Source organism: Trachurus trachurus (assembly GCF_905171665.1).
Source record: "Trachurus trachurus genome assembly, chromosome: 4".
Taxonomy (NCBI): domain Eukaryota; kingdom Metazoa; phylum Chordata; class Actinopteri; order Carangiformes; family Carangidae; genus Trachurus; species Trachurus trachurus.
Genome location: NC_139898.1, coordinates 11,678,254 through 11,698,207, shown reverse-complemented (window position 1 = coordinate 11,698,207; position 19,954 = coordinate 11,678,254). Strand labels below are relative to the sequence as shown.

General features: G+C 40.9%; 1 protein-coding gene across 1 annotated transcript in view; it reads right to left on the bottom strand.

The window, feature by feature from the left end:
* The window catches only part of LOC310984765 (uncharacterized protein), a gene marked incomplete at both ends in the record, with an annotated part of 24,175 nt that extends 4,690 nt beyond the window's left edge, over nucleotides 1-19,485 (bottom strand). The window contains 20 exons of the mRNA XM_083970080.1: nucleotides 2,736-2,788; nucleotides 3,254-3,371; nucleotides 3,461-3,539; nucleotides 3,663-3,706; nucleotides 3,796-3,846; nucleotides 4,337-4,364; nucleotides 11,087-11,355; nucleotides 11,472-11,648; nucleotides 11,775-11,979; nucleotides 12,767-13,023; nucleotides 13,244-13,459; nucleotides 13,569-13,718; nucleotides 15,206-15,418; nucleotides 15,532-15,710; nucleotides 16,674-16,791; nucleotides 16,881-16,951; nucleotides 17,108-17,159; nucleotides 17,248-17,298; nucleotides 19,268-19,295; nucleotides 19,444-19,485. Coding sequence (XP_083826206.1) covers nucleotides 2,736-2,788; nucleotides 3,254-3,371; nucleotides 3,461-3,539; nucleotides 3,663-3,706; nucleotides 3,796-3,846; nucleotides 4,337-4,364; nucleotides 11,087-11,355; nucleotides 11,472-11,648; nucleotides 11,775-11,979; nucleotides 12,767-13,023; nucleotides 13,244-13,459; nucleotides 13,569-13,718; nucleotides 15,206-15,418; nucleotides 15,532-15,710; nucleotides 16,674-16,791; nucleotides 16,881-16,951; nucleotides 17,108-17,159; nucleotides 17,248-17,298; nucleotides 19,268-19,295; nucleotides 19,444-19,485 — 2,401 coding nt within the window. The remainder of the gene's footprint in view (nucleotides 1-2,735; nucleotides 2,789-3,253; nucleotides 3,372-3,460; nucleotides 3,540-3,662; nucleotides 3,707-3,795; nucleotides 3,847-4,336; nucleotides 4,365-11,086; nucleotides 11,356-11,471; nucleotides 11,649-11,774; nucleotides 11,980-12,766; nucleotides 13,024-13,243; nucleotides 13,460-13,568; nucleotides 13,719-15,205; nucleotides 15,419-15,531; nucleotides 15,711-16,673; nucleotides 16,792-16,880; nucleotides 16,952-17,107; nucleotides 17,160-17,247; nucleotides 17,299-19,267; nucleotides 19,296-19,443) is intronic.
* Between the last annotated feature and the right edge of the window lie 469 nt (nucleotides 19,486-19,954).

Genomic DNA, 19,954 nt, shown 5'->3' with positions numbered 1-19,954 from the left:
TTGCGGGGTTTGTCCTGCACTGCAGGATCGCGTGATCGCGTGACTTTTCACCACAACTGTTTTCCTCTAGGTGGCAGCAACGTACTAAATACTGCTCAGACGTTTTGGGGACAATGCTGACAGCCTGATAGCCGCGATTAGGAGTGGCGCTGTTCATGATACAGAATACAAGAGGATGAAAGGAGAACTAGCTGCAGACAGTAAATAATATAGTAGCCTAGTTTTTCAATGACAAAATGTAACGACGGCAGCTACAGTAGACTATAGCCCACGTCTCACTCTCTTTTTTCGGTCATCTGTCTCGTCATCTCCAAAATGTGTTTTTAAAATGAGCCAACTACAGTACTGTGCAGTAGTGCCGCAGATTTCTCACTCCGCACCTTGTTTGAGAGTGCAGCTGGATGATTTCTTGTGAATGAACGGGTCTGTGTCACTTTGGGGCTGGGCGATAAAACATAGGATAAATAACTTTCCCTCGATAGAAGACGCGGCCGATACAAAGTGACACCGTCAGCCATGCAGCCGGCCTGGACTTTTTATTTTTAATTATGAAGGATCATCTGCGCAAGGCAAAGATGATAGCATCAACAAAACACGGCGTAACACACGCGGCTGTATGGGACAGGCTTTTATTTAATTCAGAACAAACCGCTTAGCAAAAATGGAAAATATAGTCTATAATAATTAATTGATCTGTTGTTTGGCCACTGTTTGAAAATAACCCGAATTATGAGCAAATAATCTGATCCAGAACAGCAGTCATAATCAGACTTCTTCTAAATAAACCTAAACATTAAATAACTGGGTCAGGTCGGACCATGGGGTTATTTTTTCTCTTCTTCTTCACAGGAGAAGAGGAGGCTATGTGCAAAGTACCACATTAACATCTCTATTCATATAACGCCCATCGAAACAGCTGATTTACATGTCGGCCGTTAAGGCAAGGCAAGGCAAGGCAATTTTATTTGTATAGCCCGTTTTTACAAACAGTTTGTCTCAAAGGGCTTCACATGGCATCGTAGCAACATCCTCTGTCCTTAGACCCTCACATCGACTGAGGAAAAACTCCATGGAAACCCTTTTAACAGGGAAAAACAGGAGAAACCTCAGGGTGAGCAACAGAGGAGGGATCCCTCACCCAGGACGGACAGACGTGCAATAGATGTTGTTACAGACAAGAAAACAGTTTACAGTTTGTCACAGAATGTGCGGAATATGGAAATGTTAACACATGGCGATTGGCCATTCACGCGGCTTTGTTCTTGGTTTCGGCCAATCAGCTTATAAGCACATGGCTAATTATCAGCTTTCAACCAATCGCACTGTTTTAATGTGTGTGTGTGAAAGTTATTTTCTTTAGTTCATTTTCGTTTCTTTTGGATTTTTTTTACAACAATGTATCAATATAATATTGTTTTCGTTTCATTTCGTTATAAAAATCAATCCCTTTTCTTTGAAACAATGAGATTGAGCAGCTAAAACTCAATAAACTCAACCATGGCTTGTCTTATTGTTAATCTGAACGCACATGTATAAAGGGCAGAGTCAAGGCAGCAGATAAATCACAAAACATCAACGCGTCCGTGAGCGCAGCGCACCTCCTCTTCTCCTGTGAAGAAGAAGAGAAAAAATAACCCCATGGTCCGACCTGACCCAGTTATTTAATGTTTAGGTTTATTTAGAAGAAGTCTGATTATGACTGCTGTTCTGGATCAGATTATTTGCTCATAATTCGGGTTATTTTCAAACAGTGGCCAAACAACAGATCAATTAATTATTATAGACTATATTTTCCATTTTTGCTAAGCGGTTTGTTCTGAATTAAATAAAAGCCTGTCCCATACAGCCGCGTGTGTTACGCCGTGTTTTGTTGATGCTATCATCTTTGCCTTGCGCAGACTTCATAATTAAAAATAAAAAGTCCAGGCCGGCTGCATGGCTGACGGTGTCACTTTGTATCGGCCGCGTCTTCTATCGAGGGAAAGTTATTTATCCTATGTTTTATCGCCCAGCCCCAAAGTGACACAGACCCGTTCATTCACAAGAAATCATCCAGCTGCACTCTCAAACAAGGTGCGGAGTGAGAAATCTGCGGCACTACTGCACAGTACTGTAGTTGGCTCATTTTAAAAACACATTTTGGAGATGACGAGACAGATGACCGAAAAAAGAGAGTGAGACGTGGGCTATAGTCTACTGTAGCTGCCGTCGTTACATTTTGTCATTGAAAAACTAGGCTACTATATTATTTACTGTCTGCAGCTAGTTCTCCTTTCATCCTCTTGTATTCTGTATCATGAACAGCGCCACTCCTAATCGCGGCGATATGTGATACATAATCATCAAGTCATAAAGCAAGACAGGCTTTATCATATTACAATAGTTTCTGTGATTTAGGCAGTGTATACAGTAGTTAGTTCTAGTTTAATAGCCTAGAGTTTAAGCTGTGGATTACTGCACAGATCACTGAGTCATCCGCCTGTCGTCCTCCGTTCTCACAGATGCCACCTGGCGGTTGTTTTGGCACATTGAGGCTTTTCATTAAAACCTCTTGTCTCGCCAAAGAAAAAAAATGCATGAGTCTTGTGCCGTCTCGCGTGGACCACGCGTGAAGTCCGCAAATTTGAACCAGTAACATCTGTAATCATCACGGTCAACTCTGGACTGCTCATGCCAGAAGCCAAGAGCATGCAGGAACTCATGCACAACAGTTCCAAGATCATCACAGCCTTCACCAATGGACAGCTGCTGCTTTCCCACATGCCGGTTGCCCACAGAGGAGTAGCATCTACACAGAATGAAGACAGTGACGCCTTTCACATTGCACATGTTTGAATGTTGATTGTAGCATTATTAACATGGATGAGTGCTGTATTGATGTTATTGAAACATCAAGGCTTCGAAGTGTGTGACAACCTGCATCTCTCCTGTGGAGCTCAAACTGACCTGTGTATCATTTCAGATACTATATGGCATAACTGATGAAATGTTGCATTTTCATCTCTGGCCTGTGCTTTTGGTGAAGGTTTGAATGATGGAACGATTGCGACATATGAGAAATGGATCCTAAGAGAACACTTTGGTTGCATTTCTTCCAATGAAGTACATGTATGATAGTATAATATCATTACATATGTGTTGATTGTTTTTTTTGTTTTTTTAGTGTAGCATAGTGACTATAAAAGTATACTTAGAGTAAAGATATAATTTCCCTGTCTGAGACAGATCACAGCAGTTAATGAATTTAACTCACCCCTCGTCTTTGAACACTGAGATGTAGTTCTTTTCTCCTTTCCATGGTTTGAAGTCAATACAGGTTTTCAGTCTGTACTGGTCAAACGCCTTCAGGATCACTCCCTTTGCATTCATGTCTACATGTTACAAAATGTAGGACAAGAGAACATGAAGGAATGAACTGATTTGATACATGAATTTGTGTTTCTGTAACACTGTGTCTTACCCAGACTTTTCTCCAGGTAGTAGGGAATGGTTGTTGGCCAGCGGTACTTATCACCTAAGATGATGTTTCTGCTAAATGTCTGACAATAATGAAGAAAACAAGATATGAAAAGGCTTTAGGTCTATGAGCACAGCTTTTTTTAGACTATGTAATTTATGATTGGCTGTTTTGTCACCAATATGTGTCTACTACACAAACTTACGTCTTCCTGTTTGATGTCTCCCTCCAGCAGATCCAGCCCAGCCGCTGCAAAGGACAATGAAACTCTTCAGAATCAAAGACACAACAGAAGACAGAACAAAACAGAACAAAACAGAAATACAGAGCCTTCACACCTTTGTTGATTTCAAAGATGTCCCAGTCATGGCCCTCATTAACATCAATTTCTGCAAATGAAAAATGTATAATTATGAGATTATATTTCACTGTATTTCACTTTATTGTAAAAAAAAAAAAAAAAAAAAAAAAACACTGTACAGAATCTGAGGTAGAACATTATTACTCATTACTCATGTGGGTTCTCTCTAGGTTCTCCGGCTTCCTCTCATAGTTCAAAGACATGTACATGAAGTCAATTGGTCACTCTTAGAACTGCTCATGGGTGTAAATGTGTGAATGTCTCTATATGTCGCCCTGTGATAGACGGGTGACCTGTTCAGGGGCAGGGTGTACCCCACCCTCACCCACAGACAAATGAAATTAGCACTATGTAAGTATTTCTGAGCTAATTGAGAAGAGAAGTGTGCAGCATAAAGTAATGCTAATGACTAAACAGTAAGCTCTAAAAACACAGACAAAGTTGAGTGTAATTGTACCTCAATCTGATTAACATCCTCATTACAGTTAACTGAAACAAAATCACATGGTCTGACTCACTTGTTTCTCCTGTTAGTTTGGCTGTTGCCTGTAAAAAATAAATAAAAAAAGAATCACAAAAAAGCACAACATTTTAAAGAATGAAATGAGGAAATGTTTTCATTTTGACATTGAATTAAGTGGCGTCCTGCCTGTCAACACAACAGCAAAAACAATGGCTATATTTTGTACAATGCAACACAGAATGCTATGTTGTAGTTACATACCAAGCCCAGGCAAAACAGCAGGATCAGAAACCTGAGTGACATGGCTTCAGTCACACACACACGCAGTAGCAGAGGAGTGTGGGTTCAACCATGTCCAGCCTCTGTTTGTCTGAGGAGAAGCTGTGGCTTTTTATACAGATGAAAAACACTGCTGTGTGTAATATTCATGTGGTCCGAACATTGCACTGACAACATTAACAGTTTTGGTTTCATTACAGGTGAATTTTCTCATGTCTAAACATACCATTGCCCAACGGTTTAAAGTGGACTTCTAAAAGCGACGACATATTGGATACAGATAAATGTTTTAGATTAACTAATGTAGACATTGTCTCCTTGTGCTCATTTGGCTGATATTTATTCACAAAATGCTACACTGGCTGGTTCAATAAAATGGGTATTTGTTATTTATCTAACTGACAGCCCATACTCATTCACTTTACACAATTCATGCCACACTAAATGGTAAACATCTTCCAAGTAGGCCTATATTTTAATTGAAAATCAGATCCTTGTTGAAATGTAATCTGTCTTAGATTTTGTTAACATATTGTATATCATTCAGTCCCAAATAACATCTGGACAACACTTCCAAAGACTATATGTACTGTGATGCTATTGGGGTGCCCAGTCAAAAGACTAACCTCCAAAAGTGGGAAACAGTGCTTATATCTAAGAATGAAAAATGGGCCCATGACATACAGTATAGGGCCTACTGATATAAACGTAATAGGAATACTGTCTTTTTAATTATATATGCCTTGGTTACAGCATTATTTAATGGTGCAGGCCATCCAAAGAAGCAGGGTCTGTCATGCTGTCAGTCATCATCAAACCATTCACAATGAATTAATTGTTTTACACATTCCTCTCTCAAGGTTTTGTTGTGGGGGATTCTGTGCACTTGAATAAAGAGACACTGACTTCAAGATCCTGAGCATGGTGACTCTTTATCACCCCTTATCTTTACACTGTAATTACTGTGCCTAACATTCAGATTAAATAGGAATGGTAACCACCACCAACAAGCTGCAGAGGCTGAAATACTGAAATATTCTGACTTTACAACTTTTTCAAAGTCCTGGTCAATCTCTGGATCACATCACGAGTGGCTCAGACCAGAAGAGCTTTGAATGTGTCTGAGTGATCAGATCACATTTGTGTCTGCAGTGCATTTAGGTGCATTCACATCTGTATTTAGAGCTAATGACATGCTAGTGGATCACCTCAGATGAATATTAATACAGGGCCAGTGATTATATTGTCAGTTAAATGACTCAGACTTCAGAGCCTGTTTAAGCTACAAAGGTCTCAAACTAAAATCTTCAAGCTCTATCCTATGGCACAGATGCAGTAAAGCTTTGAATTAAGCCTCAATTCATGTGGACACAAATTACCTTAAATTGGCTTTTTGTTACCAAACTACAACTTAAGATGACCTGTCTTTAAAGGAACTATTTAGAAGTTTGTGAAATACATACAGTATGTCATCAGTCTCTGTTTCTTCAGAAAGGATTGACTAAGTTCTCTTACAGCAATGATTTACAAATAAGTAACAAAAAAAGTTGAGATAAACAACTGATGGATAAACAACAATATAAAAACAATTCAGGAAATATCAAATAACTGTGAATGCAATGAATTCCATTGTTAGTTGCAAAAAACCTAAGAACTACATTAATCTGTTAGGTTTCCAATGCTAAGCTAGCTGGCTTCATACTTAAAGGACAGTGTATACGGATCGTTTTCCATGCACTAATAATCATGCATCCAGAATGCCAGATACAAACAGGCAGAATCTGCATCAGAGTCCTTGATGTTCGTGCTGACTAAAGCCGTTTTCCCACTAAAATTAGCGGGTCGACGCGTTTTTTTGTAACGTGGGTCGACCCGCTAACAATCAGCATTTGGCCCCTTTCCCATTGACCAAAACAGAGCGCAAACTAGTCGCCCCGCTCTCGTCCGCGGTGCAAGAAACACAGTGTCATGCCACAGCCGCCCGCTGACCTGGAGCACCAGGACCGTGGAGGACAGCGAGACTGCCGCGGCCGTATGACGGACGTCTGCGGCAGAACACATCAGTTAAACAGACTGTCGCTTTTTTTTTTTTCAATCGTTTTTGGTCAGTGTTGTTTGATGTTTTGATCCCAGTCTCGAATGAGAGCAGGGCTTTGTTTTGGTACGTGATATGAGACGCGACCGGCGCGATGACGTGGCGGCACGTAACGCTCAGCGTCATCACGTAAATTAGCGGGTTGACCCGTGTCTGGCGTTCCCACTGCAAGCCGATCGGAGCCGAGCTGATTGAAGGTGATTTTAACCCGTGTCGCTTGCCGAGTCGTTTGACGCGGCTCATTGCGCCTTTCCCACTGCCACCAAAAGCCGATTGTTAGCAGGTTTAAACAGGTTTTTTGGCCAGTGGGAAAGGGGTATTAGCTCCTCCTGTTCGATGCTCCCTTCAGCAGGTCCAGCCGCCGCTGCAAAGGAAAATGAAAACTCTTAAAAAACAAAGACACGACACACAACAGAGCAAAAAAAAAAAGACTCCTCAAACCTTCATTGATGTTGAAGCTGTTCCAGTCATGTTCCCGCATTTCATATATGCCCTTCCTACAAGACAAGCACTGAAAGTCATAGGGGAGACGAAATATAAAGAAGCCAAAGGCAGTCAGATTGACAGCAGACATGTGGACATCTGTGAATATGGACGAAATTCTTACAACAGATGTGATGTCACTAAGCTGTGTGGACAATGGCTGTGGCTGAGTGCCTTGAGGTTCTGGGACTACTGTCAATAGCTACAACTGGCTGTGCCTCTCCATACTATCTTCAACCTGAGCCTTCAGACAGGTAGAATCCCTGTTCTCTGGAAGACCTCGTGCCTGGTGCCGGTTCCCAAAGTGGCGAGGCCAGCAGGAATCAGGGACTACAGACCAGTAGCCCCGACTTCTCATATTATGAAGACTCTGGAGAGACGACTACTCCGCCACCTGAGACCACAAGCCCAGCATTCTGTGGACCCCCTGCAGCGTACCAGGAGAACATTGGGATGGAAGATGCTATGATCTACATGTTGCATCGGATTTACTCCTTCCTGAATGAGCCTGGGCAATATGTGACTATGAGACTGCTGTTTCTTGACTTCTCCAGTGCCTTCGACACAATTCAACCCAGAATTCTTATTCACCACCATCTGAACTCCATGTCAGATGGTGAGCAGTGCGGGAGTACCACAGGGTACTGTGCTTTCACTGCAGATTTTACATCTAAATCCGATGATACGGCCATCGTGGCATGTGTGAAGAAGGGACAGTAAAATGAATACAGGGACCTGGTGGAGTTGTTCACAGACTGGTTTAACAAGAACAACTTGTTGCTTAAAGGGACAACAAGGAGTTTCTCCAGCGGCAGAACGAAAAATTCTGCGACTATAAAAAAGTCTCATATTAATGTGGATGAATCTATGTTACCCACACTTGTTAATGGGCCCATTTTCGATAAATATATCGTTTTGTCTCTATCGTTATTTTGTTATTATTAGTGGTGGCGGAAACGCTTGGCAGGCCAGTGTTTCCTTATTTTCGCAGACGCTGCCTGGCGAGTCATGAGAATAACGCCGCCGAATCGCCGTTGATGGTCGGAACTACGACGGTATCTGATCATGAGTCTGTCTTGCGTCGGTCAAAGAATTTCACAGTGTGTGCGGAGGCTCATAAATGTAGTGTGAAAACACTTCGCTTTTCCAAAACTCCTTGTTGTCCCTTTAATACATCAAATACCAAAGAAATGATTATTGCCTTTGGCAGGTCCAAGAGATCCTTATGGTCTGTGACTGTGGATGGGGTGGACATTGAGTGGGTTCAGTCATACAAGTACCTTGGAGTACACCCTGATGACAGGTTGGATTGGTCTGTACACACAAGAGCTGTGCACAAAAAGACATAGGCTCTTCTTTTTGAGAAGACTCAGGTCCTTTGACATCTGTAATGCAATGCTGCATATGTTCTATCAGTCCATCATTGCAAGTGTTGCATTCTTTGCCAGTGTCTGCTGAGGTAACAACTTTACGGTCAGGGACAGGAACAGACTAGACAAGCTAATCAAGAAATGTAGCTTGGGAGAGGGAGTGGAGCTGGTGGAGGCTGTGGTTAAGTGGAGGATGGGGTGTAAGATGAAGGCCATCCTGGGTAACCCTGAACAACCTGACTCTCAGATCAGAAGAGCAGCCGCACTAACAGGCTCATCTCCCTGACGTGCAGAACAGAAAGATTCAGGAAATCTTTCGTTCCTGCTGCCATCAAGATACACAATGCCATTTGTTACGCTGTACACTTTTACTTCGTATTCATATCCCTCCAGGGGGATGAATTTATGAAAGTATTTTCTATTCTATTCTATCTAAGGTCATACCCATAATTCGAATGATACATACATGAACATAAAATCACAGAGAAGTCCTCATCCCTAATCCATCCTTGCACACAACTGAGGAAAACATTTGGGTCTTTGCAATGGCAACTGTTTTGGACAAAAGATTTAAAACATTAGCATTTGGTAGCCACAACAATGCACAGGAGGCAGTAGCCAGATTCACAGCAGAATGTGCAGGATATATGAGATCAGAACGTGTCACACCCTCAACATCACAAGTAATAGGCTAGCTCTTTTCTGCCCCAATTTTATTGTTACTTATATAGGCTTTAGCAAAGAACTATACTGTATATGTATTTTTTTTACAGTCCACAACAGAGGAAGCACATGGCCACTCAACACAAGAGTCTAACTCTGACAACCTGCACCGTAAAGCTTAGTTGGTTTGTTGCGTCAGTCGGCGTAAACATATTCTTTGAGACAAAAACACATACAATGGGTTTCACCTTCTTCTGTTCTGATTTCCTGCAGGTGCAACTCAAAGAATTGAAAGTTCAACAGCTGAAGCAACAGTGGATGTCAGTGTTATTTGGCTGAACCCTACCTCTCTATAGGAAAAGACAAATTAAAATACTGGTACTCAAGGGCAGCAGTTTATCCTAATCTTTACAAAACTTGCCAAAAGATATCTCCATATGCCAACAGCTTCTATGCTATGTGAAAGGATCTTCTCCAAAGCAGGAGAGGTAGTAACAAAGAAGGAACAGACTGAAGCCTATATGATAAAGAGAGAGATCTTGTTTTTAAATACAATTCTCTGAACCACCCAAATCCCCTTCCCAGCTTCACCAACATTTTGTACAACTATTGTCATAACCTGGTTGCACAAGCATTTAACTTTTTTTTTCTTCAAATTTTTGTATTTTGTAAACATATTTTTGTATTTCTATCAATCTTGCAAAAGTATATCTCTATTACATACAGCATTTTATGATGGCACAATCGTAGTATATTATTAATGTTTTTAAAAGAAAAAACTGTCAAAAATTTCAAGATGCACATAAAAGCTTTATTGTTAAAACAGTGCCTTACTGTTTCATGGCACCTTGCCCTTTATTGGTCCATGCAAAAGTTATGGAGAAGATTTGCCAGCAGATGTCGCCATATTTAATTGTATCAAATACTTTGAAACAGACTCATTTCAACATAAATGCCTTTATTGATTCAGTGGTTTAGAAAAGCTTTTCTTCATCACCACTGACACAGGATAATCACAAGAGGGAGAGCACAGGAAGACAAGACACAAAGAATTTAACAGTAAGACTGGGCAAACAGGATACCAGAGACAAACAATGACAATAAGACGATTAGATTACTAAATTCAGCAATGTCCAATCTATGAGGAATATGCAAACACAATCATTTTAATAGTCCATGGATATTAAAACATATTGATGATAATGTTCAAGACAAAACAACTTTGCACAAATGTAAAGCATGTTGTTGAAATTAAATAGGACAATACATTGTGGGTGCTCCCTGACCATAAAGCCCTCTGAACAGTTTGAATGAGTATGCTGCGTCTCTGTGGCTGCTGTTTGTACTACACTCATCAGTATTGTTTCCTAGATTAATGACAGCAGAGACTTCAAGACATTTAGCATTGACCTTACCACAAGTTACAGTTTATGTAAAGAATACATTTCATTCCAAGTAAATTATATTACAATGAAAAAAGCAAATGTGTTCTAAAATAAATTATAGTGAATATATTGTAAGTCACCAAAAATGTCATCCCAAATGTGTTGCATTTCAGTTGTGCAGAGCTCTCAGGACTTGGATAATGTTTTTTCATGACATCTGACCAATACATCAGTATGTTAAATGACAGAAACAATTAATTTGAAGAAGAATATTTGTTTTTTTATTATGTTTTTAACATGTAAAAAGCAAAAGACGATAGATGAAAAAGATTCAGGTAGCAACCTGGTGAAATAGTTGTTGTAGCCGTTTAATAATGTGCCTTGTCCTCTGGGCAGTGACGATGTTTCTGCTTGGTGAGAGGACGTTGTTCCTGTAATGCAAATGAAGCACAACAAATTATTGTCAACCTAAATTGCAGTGATGTGATTTGCGTAGACTCTTATTAATAGTGTGACTCCATCATGCTCACCTCCATGAATCCAGGCATGTCCTGTATGATCGCCACTTTGTCGCTCTCCTGCTGTCTCCTCCTCATCCTCCTCATCATCCAGGCGTTAACTGCAATCAGCATAGCGACCACCAACATGACTGTACCCAAAGATGCTGCCACAGCTGTGATCACCGTGGGGTTATTAGCTTCTCCTTGTGGAGCGTCTTGGTCTCCAGCTCTCATTAGACTGGCAGCATCATGGACTGCAGAGTGAGGCAGAGGCTGAGGCGCCAGCAGACTGGATATATCTGAGGACAAACAGACAACTATCATGATGGTTCAGAGGCAGGATACAGACAACAGTGAAATTAGGACAAGGTACAGTGTGTAGTGGTCCTCTCTAACAGACTTGTGTCTTCCATACCTTCCAGACTCAAGAGGAAGAAAGCATCATCTCCTTTGATGAATTTCCTGCTCCTCAATCTGCTGTGGGTGATGAATACACTTGTTCCAGTGCTTGGGCCTCGATAATAATAGCTGCCGTCTGGCTCAGTCACTTTAGAGCCAACTTTCTTTGGATTGTCCCAGTAGTACTCTGTACCTGAGAGAAACAGGATAATGTAATTCTGTGTCTGAATAAACTCAACAACTTACAGACGTTTGGATGATCAGCTGATCGAAGGATAGTCAAGCATGCTTCACCACAACTTTTCTCCTCATTTGTTACCATCAAGTTTGTTGGGATCAGTGGTGACCATTCGGTGCATATTCATTTGCTGTCTGATGTCAGACTGTTGATCCATGAGGGCCATGGTGGCCTGTTGCCATGGACACGGCCACTTGAGGCGGTGGTCATTGGGCCCTGAGGTCAGGTAGAAGTAGAGGGCCATGTATCCTGGATATTTAGCTTCTCCATTTAGGTACACGCCTACCTACAGACACATGCAAAGAAGCATTAGGCACTTTTCTAAATGTAAATGACAACAATCGAGATCCTTCCTGAAGCCAGACCTTGGAGGGGACTTCATCTGTGAACTTCAGCCTTGCAGACCCTGAACTGACTGACAGGGATGGTCTGGGGGTTAGTGTGATGCAGATTGTGCAGCAGATGAATCTATAGTTCTGCTTGAGAAATTCAATTCTCCAAGCAATTTGGCCACCAGGAACACCAATCATATGGTCGTTTATAAGTGTATTATGTACCAGGGCACCAATGGTGATGAAATTTGAGGTCCTATAATCAGGTATGCCTATATATAAGATTTAGACACTCAGAAAAAGAAGAAGAGAGGGGCTCAAAGAGGTCAACTGATCACCACTTGGTGGTCCGTTGGATCATGTGGCACGTGAGGTATCGAGGTGAGGAAATGTGCATATTGAGAAGTTCAGAATCTCTTTGTAAATGATGTACTGTAGTTCTACTGGCTTAATCATAATGTGACCTCCAGACCTCACTGCAACAGTTTGCAGCCAATTGTAAACCATCAAAGAGAGCCAGCATCCCAAAATCTGAAGCCATGGTTATCAGCTTGAAAACAGTGGGCTGTTCCATGCATCTGCTGTCCAAGTTAAGGATTTGAAGTATGTTGTTCATTCATCATTTTAATTGATTTTCTTGTAGTTTTTCTTTCATGTGTTGAGTAAAATTGAATTATATCATAATCATCTTATTCTCTGTGCTGTACCTGATTAAGGATGTTGAAAAAAGAGGACATTTACCTGGAAGGAGTAACCTGCTGGAGACAGAAAGCGAGGGCTGTACAGTTTCTCTCCGGTTGGTGTGGTGGCCATCAAGCCGGTGATGTTGTGGATGTGCCAGATGTGCTGAGGGCACTTTGTGGACGACAGGTTAATGTCATCCAGAGAGAAGCCCCCTTTTGATGGACCCTTTCCCCTCACACCCTCAAAAACCACTCGGGCCTTTTGTGTCACATTCAGATTGACATTATGCAGTTCCCAGGATCCCATGGGGTCACCTGTGACAGACAGAACCCATAATAGATAATAATCACTATTAATCACTAGCTTACAGTATTATAGGATAAAGTATATAGCCTGTATGGGATTTTCAGTTCATGTGAAATTGTCAAAACTGGAGTAGTCTCAGCCTCATAAAATCATCTGCTTCTGTAATGGCACTTCTCATAGAGCCTTTAGTTAACCCAATATGTCAGTCATCATGTTATTAAATGTTACCTGAAATGGTCTTGAAGAGCCTCATTTTACCGTTGGGGTTAGCCCTGTCGTACTCTTTCACCCAGATATTGAGAACATCATCAGCTGCCCCGGTGTTATAGAGGAAGAACTGCAGACACTGGGCGCCAGGTTTGGGGTCAAGCCAACGACTTTCCAGAAATGCCCGTGTACCAGATTTGGTAAAAGCTGTGTTGAAGTGCATGAAGTAGCCTTTGCCTGTGCACAACAGCCCAAAAAAACTGTGATATTTATTCTCAACAGTTTGTCATTTTATAGGAAACAAATCATTTTGTGCATGATCTGATTGTCAAATACTTGTATTCACCTTTGCATTGCCCCATGTTGGTGAAGTCAGTCTGAGGCCCTCCTTTCACACATGAGCGTCTTTCCCACTTTGCCTTCCCAGGACCTGGAATCATGCCACAGATGTTCTCCTCCTCAAAGTTACAGCTGTCCACAAAGGTAGATGACCTAGCTGCGGAGAGGGAACAGTTCAGAGGGAACAAATTCATTGAGGGACTTCATCACAATAAAAAATGTAATTACTTTTATCTTGGAAAGCTTTTCAAAGGCATAGTCTTTGTTTGTTTGTTCATCCATCCCTCCATCCATCCATCCAGGGTTGGGTTGCAGTGGGTTTGAGACATCCCTCTCCCCTGCTGGCAACACCTGACCTATCATATACAGTATATTCTAACTAGAAAATTTCCTCTGGGAAATTTTGATAGGGCCAAAAAATTCTCATGTCGGGGCGGCGCGTGGTGCAGTGGTTAAGGCGGCCGCCCCATGTAGAGGCTACAGTTCTCAACACAGGTGTCCCCGGTTCGTATCCTGCGTCAGGCAGACCTTTCCAGCATGTCATTCCCCCTCTCTGCCTCCTCCTTTCCTGTCTATCTCACCATGTGCTGTCAAAATAAAGGCAAAAACGCCAAAAAATATACTTTAAAAAAAATAAAAAAAATTCTAATGTGAAAATTAAGCATGTGGGGGCGGCGTTTAGCTCACCTGGTAGAGCTGCCGCCCCATGTTGAGGCAACAGTCCTCACTGCAGGTGGCCCCGGTTCGAATCCCGCATCAGGCAGCCCTTTCCTACATGTCATTCCCCCTCTCTGCCTCCCCATTTCCCCATTTCCTGTCTCTCTCTCCACTGTACTATCAATTAAAGGCAACAAAAAGCCAAAAAAACTAAAGTGAATTCAGTCAATCACAAGTTTCATGAGAATTGTGTTTAGACCAAACGTGATAATCATGAATGTGTTTTATGCATGAGTTTTGGTATCTATGAGCTACAACATGAGGTAGTAAACCAAGCATTAAAGTGCCCCATTTTAGCTGTGGGCACTAATGAAGTCTATAGCTCTGGGGTAAGTTGAGTCATTTGGCCAGGGGTAAGTTGAACCACCTACCCCGTTCACTTAATGACTGTATTTTGGCTGTAGCTACATGCCCTAATTATTAAATCATGATTCTGGATGTTTATAATTACAGAAAGTACGTTCCTGAAAACAGGCAAAGCCGTTCATGGTAAGCCAAGTTTTACTTTAAAAGAGAAAGATGAGGGATTTTTCCCAAGATGTGATGTAATCCGAAAACTCCCTAAACCTCAATGAGTTGGTGGCTCACCAGGAAGTCCCAGCAGTTTGTATTCACCTGAAACCTGGACTGGTGGAATATTGAGTAGGAGGGAAGTGGGAGATGGATGAATGGGAAGGAGGGAGGGCTCAACATACCCCGCTCCTATGCTCAATTTAAAATTGTAAATTGTGCCACGAGACTATATTGATGCTATATTTTCAAAACAGTTATGTTAACACTCCTTCTGTTCGTTTGTAGAGATGCACAATGTCCTGAAATATATGTAGATATATTAACTATAATTCTCGTGATATAATGATCCTGAATATGAAAGTGGCTCATCATACCGCACTATCCCCTACAAAATGACAAGATGAGATGACTTACTGCAGTTGTAAAGAAGATTGAGTTTGGTGAGGTCACTAGCACTGAACCCCATCCTCTGACCAATCACATCACTGAACTGGGGGATCTTGGTTACGATGGTGGGCTCAGAGCCTTTGCTGAAGGCCGTCTTACTGTAATGCATCACAGAGTTGTAGTCATAGGGAACGCCCAGAGCACTGGAGTCACTGTGTTTGTTGAAGTTGTGCTCTTTCTCTGCAAACATAAAAATAATACCAAGAACTCACTCTTTGTTTTGACAAATAAAGATGAAGCAACAGTTGTCAGTAAGAAAAATCTGATCTGCTTGATGCTTGACAAGGTCTTACCAGGTTCAATGCGATCCCACATGATGTTGACATAATCATCACGGTCAGCTCTGGACTGCTCATGCCAGAAGCCAAGAGCATGCAGGAACTCGTGCTCAACAGTTCCAAGGCGATCACAGTTTTTACCAATGGACAGACGCTGCTTTCCCACATGCTTGTTGCCCACAGAGGAGGAGCATCTACACAAAATGGAGGCAATGACTCCTTTCACATTACACATGTTAACAGTTCATTGGACATTTGTTTAAACCTTTTTTGTTTGTGGTAACATAAGCATGGATGTGTTTTGTGGTGATGAGATATGAGACTTGGAGGCTGCAAAGTGTGTGCCAAGTATACGTACCTGCATTTCTCCATACCGACCTGTGTATCATCTTAGATATATGGCATAACTGACGAAATGTTACATTTTCATCTTTGCCCTGTGACTGCTTTTGGTGAAGGTTTGAATAATGGAACAATTGCAACATAAGACCTCCAAGAGAAATGCATCCTAAGACTAAGTAACACTGTTTTACAACACATTGATTGCACTTCTTGAATGAAGTGCATGTACTGTAATATATTAATAGTATTGCAGATGATTTATGTTTATCAAAATACATTTTTCCAAGCACATGTTTTGATTGCTTTTACTGTAGCATAAAGGTAAACTTAGAGTAAGGGGTTCCCCTGAGACAGATCACAGCCGTTAATGAATTTAACTCACCCGCTGCCTTCAGCTGCCAAAAAGTCTACTGTAATCACCTGCTAGTTATTTTGTTTGGTGCTGTGCAGCTACTGTAGTGTACAGTGGATTTGTCAGTTGTTGTTTTTTTTTTACTAAAAACAGCAAAGTTTTGGGCTACAAATGTCAGAACAATGCATTCAAAATGCCCTGCAGAGTTGCGTGAACTGTAGGTTTGGTTGATAATTCTTTGATGGTGACGCCTTTCATGTTATATAATTTTCAATAGGACATGAAAATAACAGCTGGTGCAACATTAGACACTTGTTGAATGAAGCATTATTTTTCATTAATGTATACTGTGACTTGCTGTGACTGAGACATATACAACCAGCAAGCACATACAGGGCAATGTGATACTGTATGAGCATTACATTGTCTGAAACAGATCACAGCAGTTAAAAACTTTACTCACCCGCTGCCTTTGTACACTGAGATGTAGTTCTTTTCTCCTTTCCATGGTGTGAAGTCAAAACAGGTTTTCAGTCTGTACTGGTCAAACGCCTTCAGGATCACTCCCTTTGCATTCATGTCTACATGTTACAAAATGTAGGACAAGAGAACATGAAGAAATGAACTGATTTGATACATGAATGTGTGTTTCTGTAACACGGTGTCTTACCCAGACTTTTCTCCAGGTAGTAGGGAATGGTTGTTGGCCAGCGGTACTTATCACCTAAGATGATGTTTCTGCTAAATGTCTGACAATAATGAAGAAAACAAGATATGAAAAGGATTTACTGTAGGTCTATGAGCAAAAGTTTGTTTTTGTTATTTTTTAAAAGCAAATAAATTATTGTTTCTTAGGTAATTTATGATTGGTTGTTTGTCACCAATATGTGTCCACACTAACTTACGTCCTCTTGTTCGATGTCTCCCTCCAGCAGATCCAGCCCAGCCGCTGCAAAGGGAATAAAATTTCTCAGAAACCAAGACACAACGTAGACATACAGTACATAGAACAAAACAGAAATACAGAGCCTTCACACCTTTGTTGATTTCAAAGATGTCCCAGTCATGGCCCTCATCAACATCAATTTCTGCAAATGTAAAATCAATAATTATGAGATTATATTTCAAATAATTGTAAAAAAGAAAAAAAAATGTATCAGAATCTGAGGTAAAACATTATTATTCATTATTACTCAAGACATGTACATGAAGTTGATTGGTGACTCCAAGAACTACTCATGGGTGTTAATGTGTGAGTGTCTCTATATCTATCTCGGCCCTGGTGACTAGTGACCTGTCCAGTCTGTACCCTCACCTATTGACAGATGAGATTAGCACTATGTAAGTATTTCTTAGCTAATTAAGAACAGAAGTGTGTAGCATAAAGTAATGCTAATCACTAAACAACAGGCTCTAAACACACCGACTTTGACTTTGAGGACAATGCCAACCTGGGACTATAGTTTAGTATTTTAGGTCTAAAAGAATGAATATGAAGATTTTCTTTTTAATGGCTCCTGTTATGCAGTAGTTCTGTCTGTCCCCGCATCTCCACAGCAGCGTATAATGGGAGCAGACAGATCTTACGCTGTTTAGGCTATTTACATCCCACAAAACCAATTTTTTTTCCACAAACAACATCAGATGGCTATTTACTGTAAACATACACCGAGGGGTTTGTTTTATCAATGAAGGAATATCAACTCGGAGGCGACATTTTCGTAGCAGTGAGAGTAAGTCTGGCTTTTGTCTATTCTGCCTGAGCGTGTCAACTTGACTCTTGCGCAAGACTTCACGAGACTTTGTATTACAGCTCTGTTTACAAACATGTCAGCTTTCTTGAAGTAAACAAACCCCTCGGTGTATGTTTGAATAGCCATCTCACGTTGTCTGTGGGGGGGGAAAAAATCGGTCTGCTCCCATTATATGCTGCTGTGGAGATGCGGGGACAGACAGAACTACTGCAAAACAGGAGCAATTAAAAAGAAAATCTTCAGATTCCTTCTTTTAGACCTAAAATATTAGGAGACTATTAGCCCCAGGTTAAATTTGCCCGGAATCGTCCTTTAAGTGTAATCGTACCTCAATCTGATTACAGTTTTTCTCGATTATTTAAACACAATTTCTGGTTCTTGAGACACAATGGCCTCAACATCTAACTCATCCACCAACCCCCTGAACCAAGTCTGCTAAACTACAAGCACAATTCCTGCTTTACACTCAATTTGCAGTTCTATAACACACTTTTTTCAAAACACTACACACAATTCTCTGCATTTGGCACAATTTTCATGAAGAAAATCTCTTGTTTTCACAAGTAACACACTGTTATTAAAAATTCTAAAGTTAGTTTCCCTACTATATGCACACTGACTCTTCACATGGGTAAACACCTGTCACACAGTTTTACAATTAGCTATCAGAGCTTTAGCAAAAAAGGGAAACAGGCAGTGATGGACTGACACCAAAAAGAGAGACACCAAACAGAGAGAGAGGCCACACACACACACACACACACACACACACACACACACACACACACACCACACACACACACACACACACACACACACACACACACACACACACACACACACACACACACACACACACACACACACACACACACACACACACACACACACACACACACATATATATATATACAGCAGTGATCATAATGATGATGAGAAAAGAAAATGCATTGATCACCAAAATTGCATGTTGATGCAAGGATTTGAACCCAGACTAGAACAAAGTTTTTGACTACAAAGAGTGCTGCTCTACTAGGTGAGCTACATGTTACAGTTGTCTTATCTCATCAAAATTATGTATTCAGTCTTTCAAAATTGTTCGGCCGTAAACTAGCTGACCCTGACCAACTCTTTTTTGTGGTCACATCAGCACGGCTGCATCGTCACACACCCAACTCGGTCACGTCTTCACGCATTTGAGTGTTCTGAGTATAAAAACAATATTCTAAAATATTTTACAATACATTTACTGTATCCTCTTACACTTGACTGAAACAAAACCTCAGCACGTGACGTGACTCACCTGTTTCTCCTGTTAGTTTGGCTGCTGCCTGTAAAATAAATCCAAAAGCACAGCATTTTAAGAAATTAAATGAGGAAATTATTTAATTATGATACTGAATTAAGTGACGTCCTGCCTGTCAACACAACAGCAAAACAATGGTACAATGCAGCACAGAATGCTATGTTATTACGTACCAAACCCAGGCAAAACAGCAGGATCAGAAACCTGAGTGACATGGCTTCAGTCACACACACACACGCAGTAGCAGAGGAGTGTGGGTTTCACCTCATTCACTGTGTGTTTGTAGGGAAACTGTGGCTTTTTATATATAGGCTATAGGAGGAACACTGCTGTGTGTGTAATATTCATGTGGTCTGAACATTGCAGTGATAACAGCTTTAGTTTCATTACAGGTAAATGTCCTCATACTGTACCAGGAAAACATTGCCCAAAGGTTTAAAGTGGACTTCTCAACGCCTTAAATTTCTATTTGCTCTTAAGTGTCTTGACATTGGACAATGAATAGACAAAGGAGCGAGGACATATTGGACACTGATAAATGTTTCAGCATACGTCCCATCAGTCATGAAAATGTAAAGACATTGTTTTTTCTAAACACAGTACTCTTTTGCTAAATAACTAATGTAGACACCATCTGCTTTTGGAACATAAACAGCTCATCTTTGATATTCATTCACAGTATAA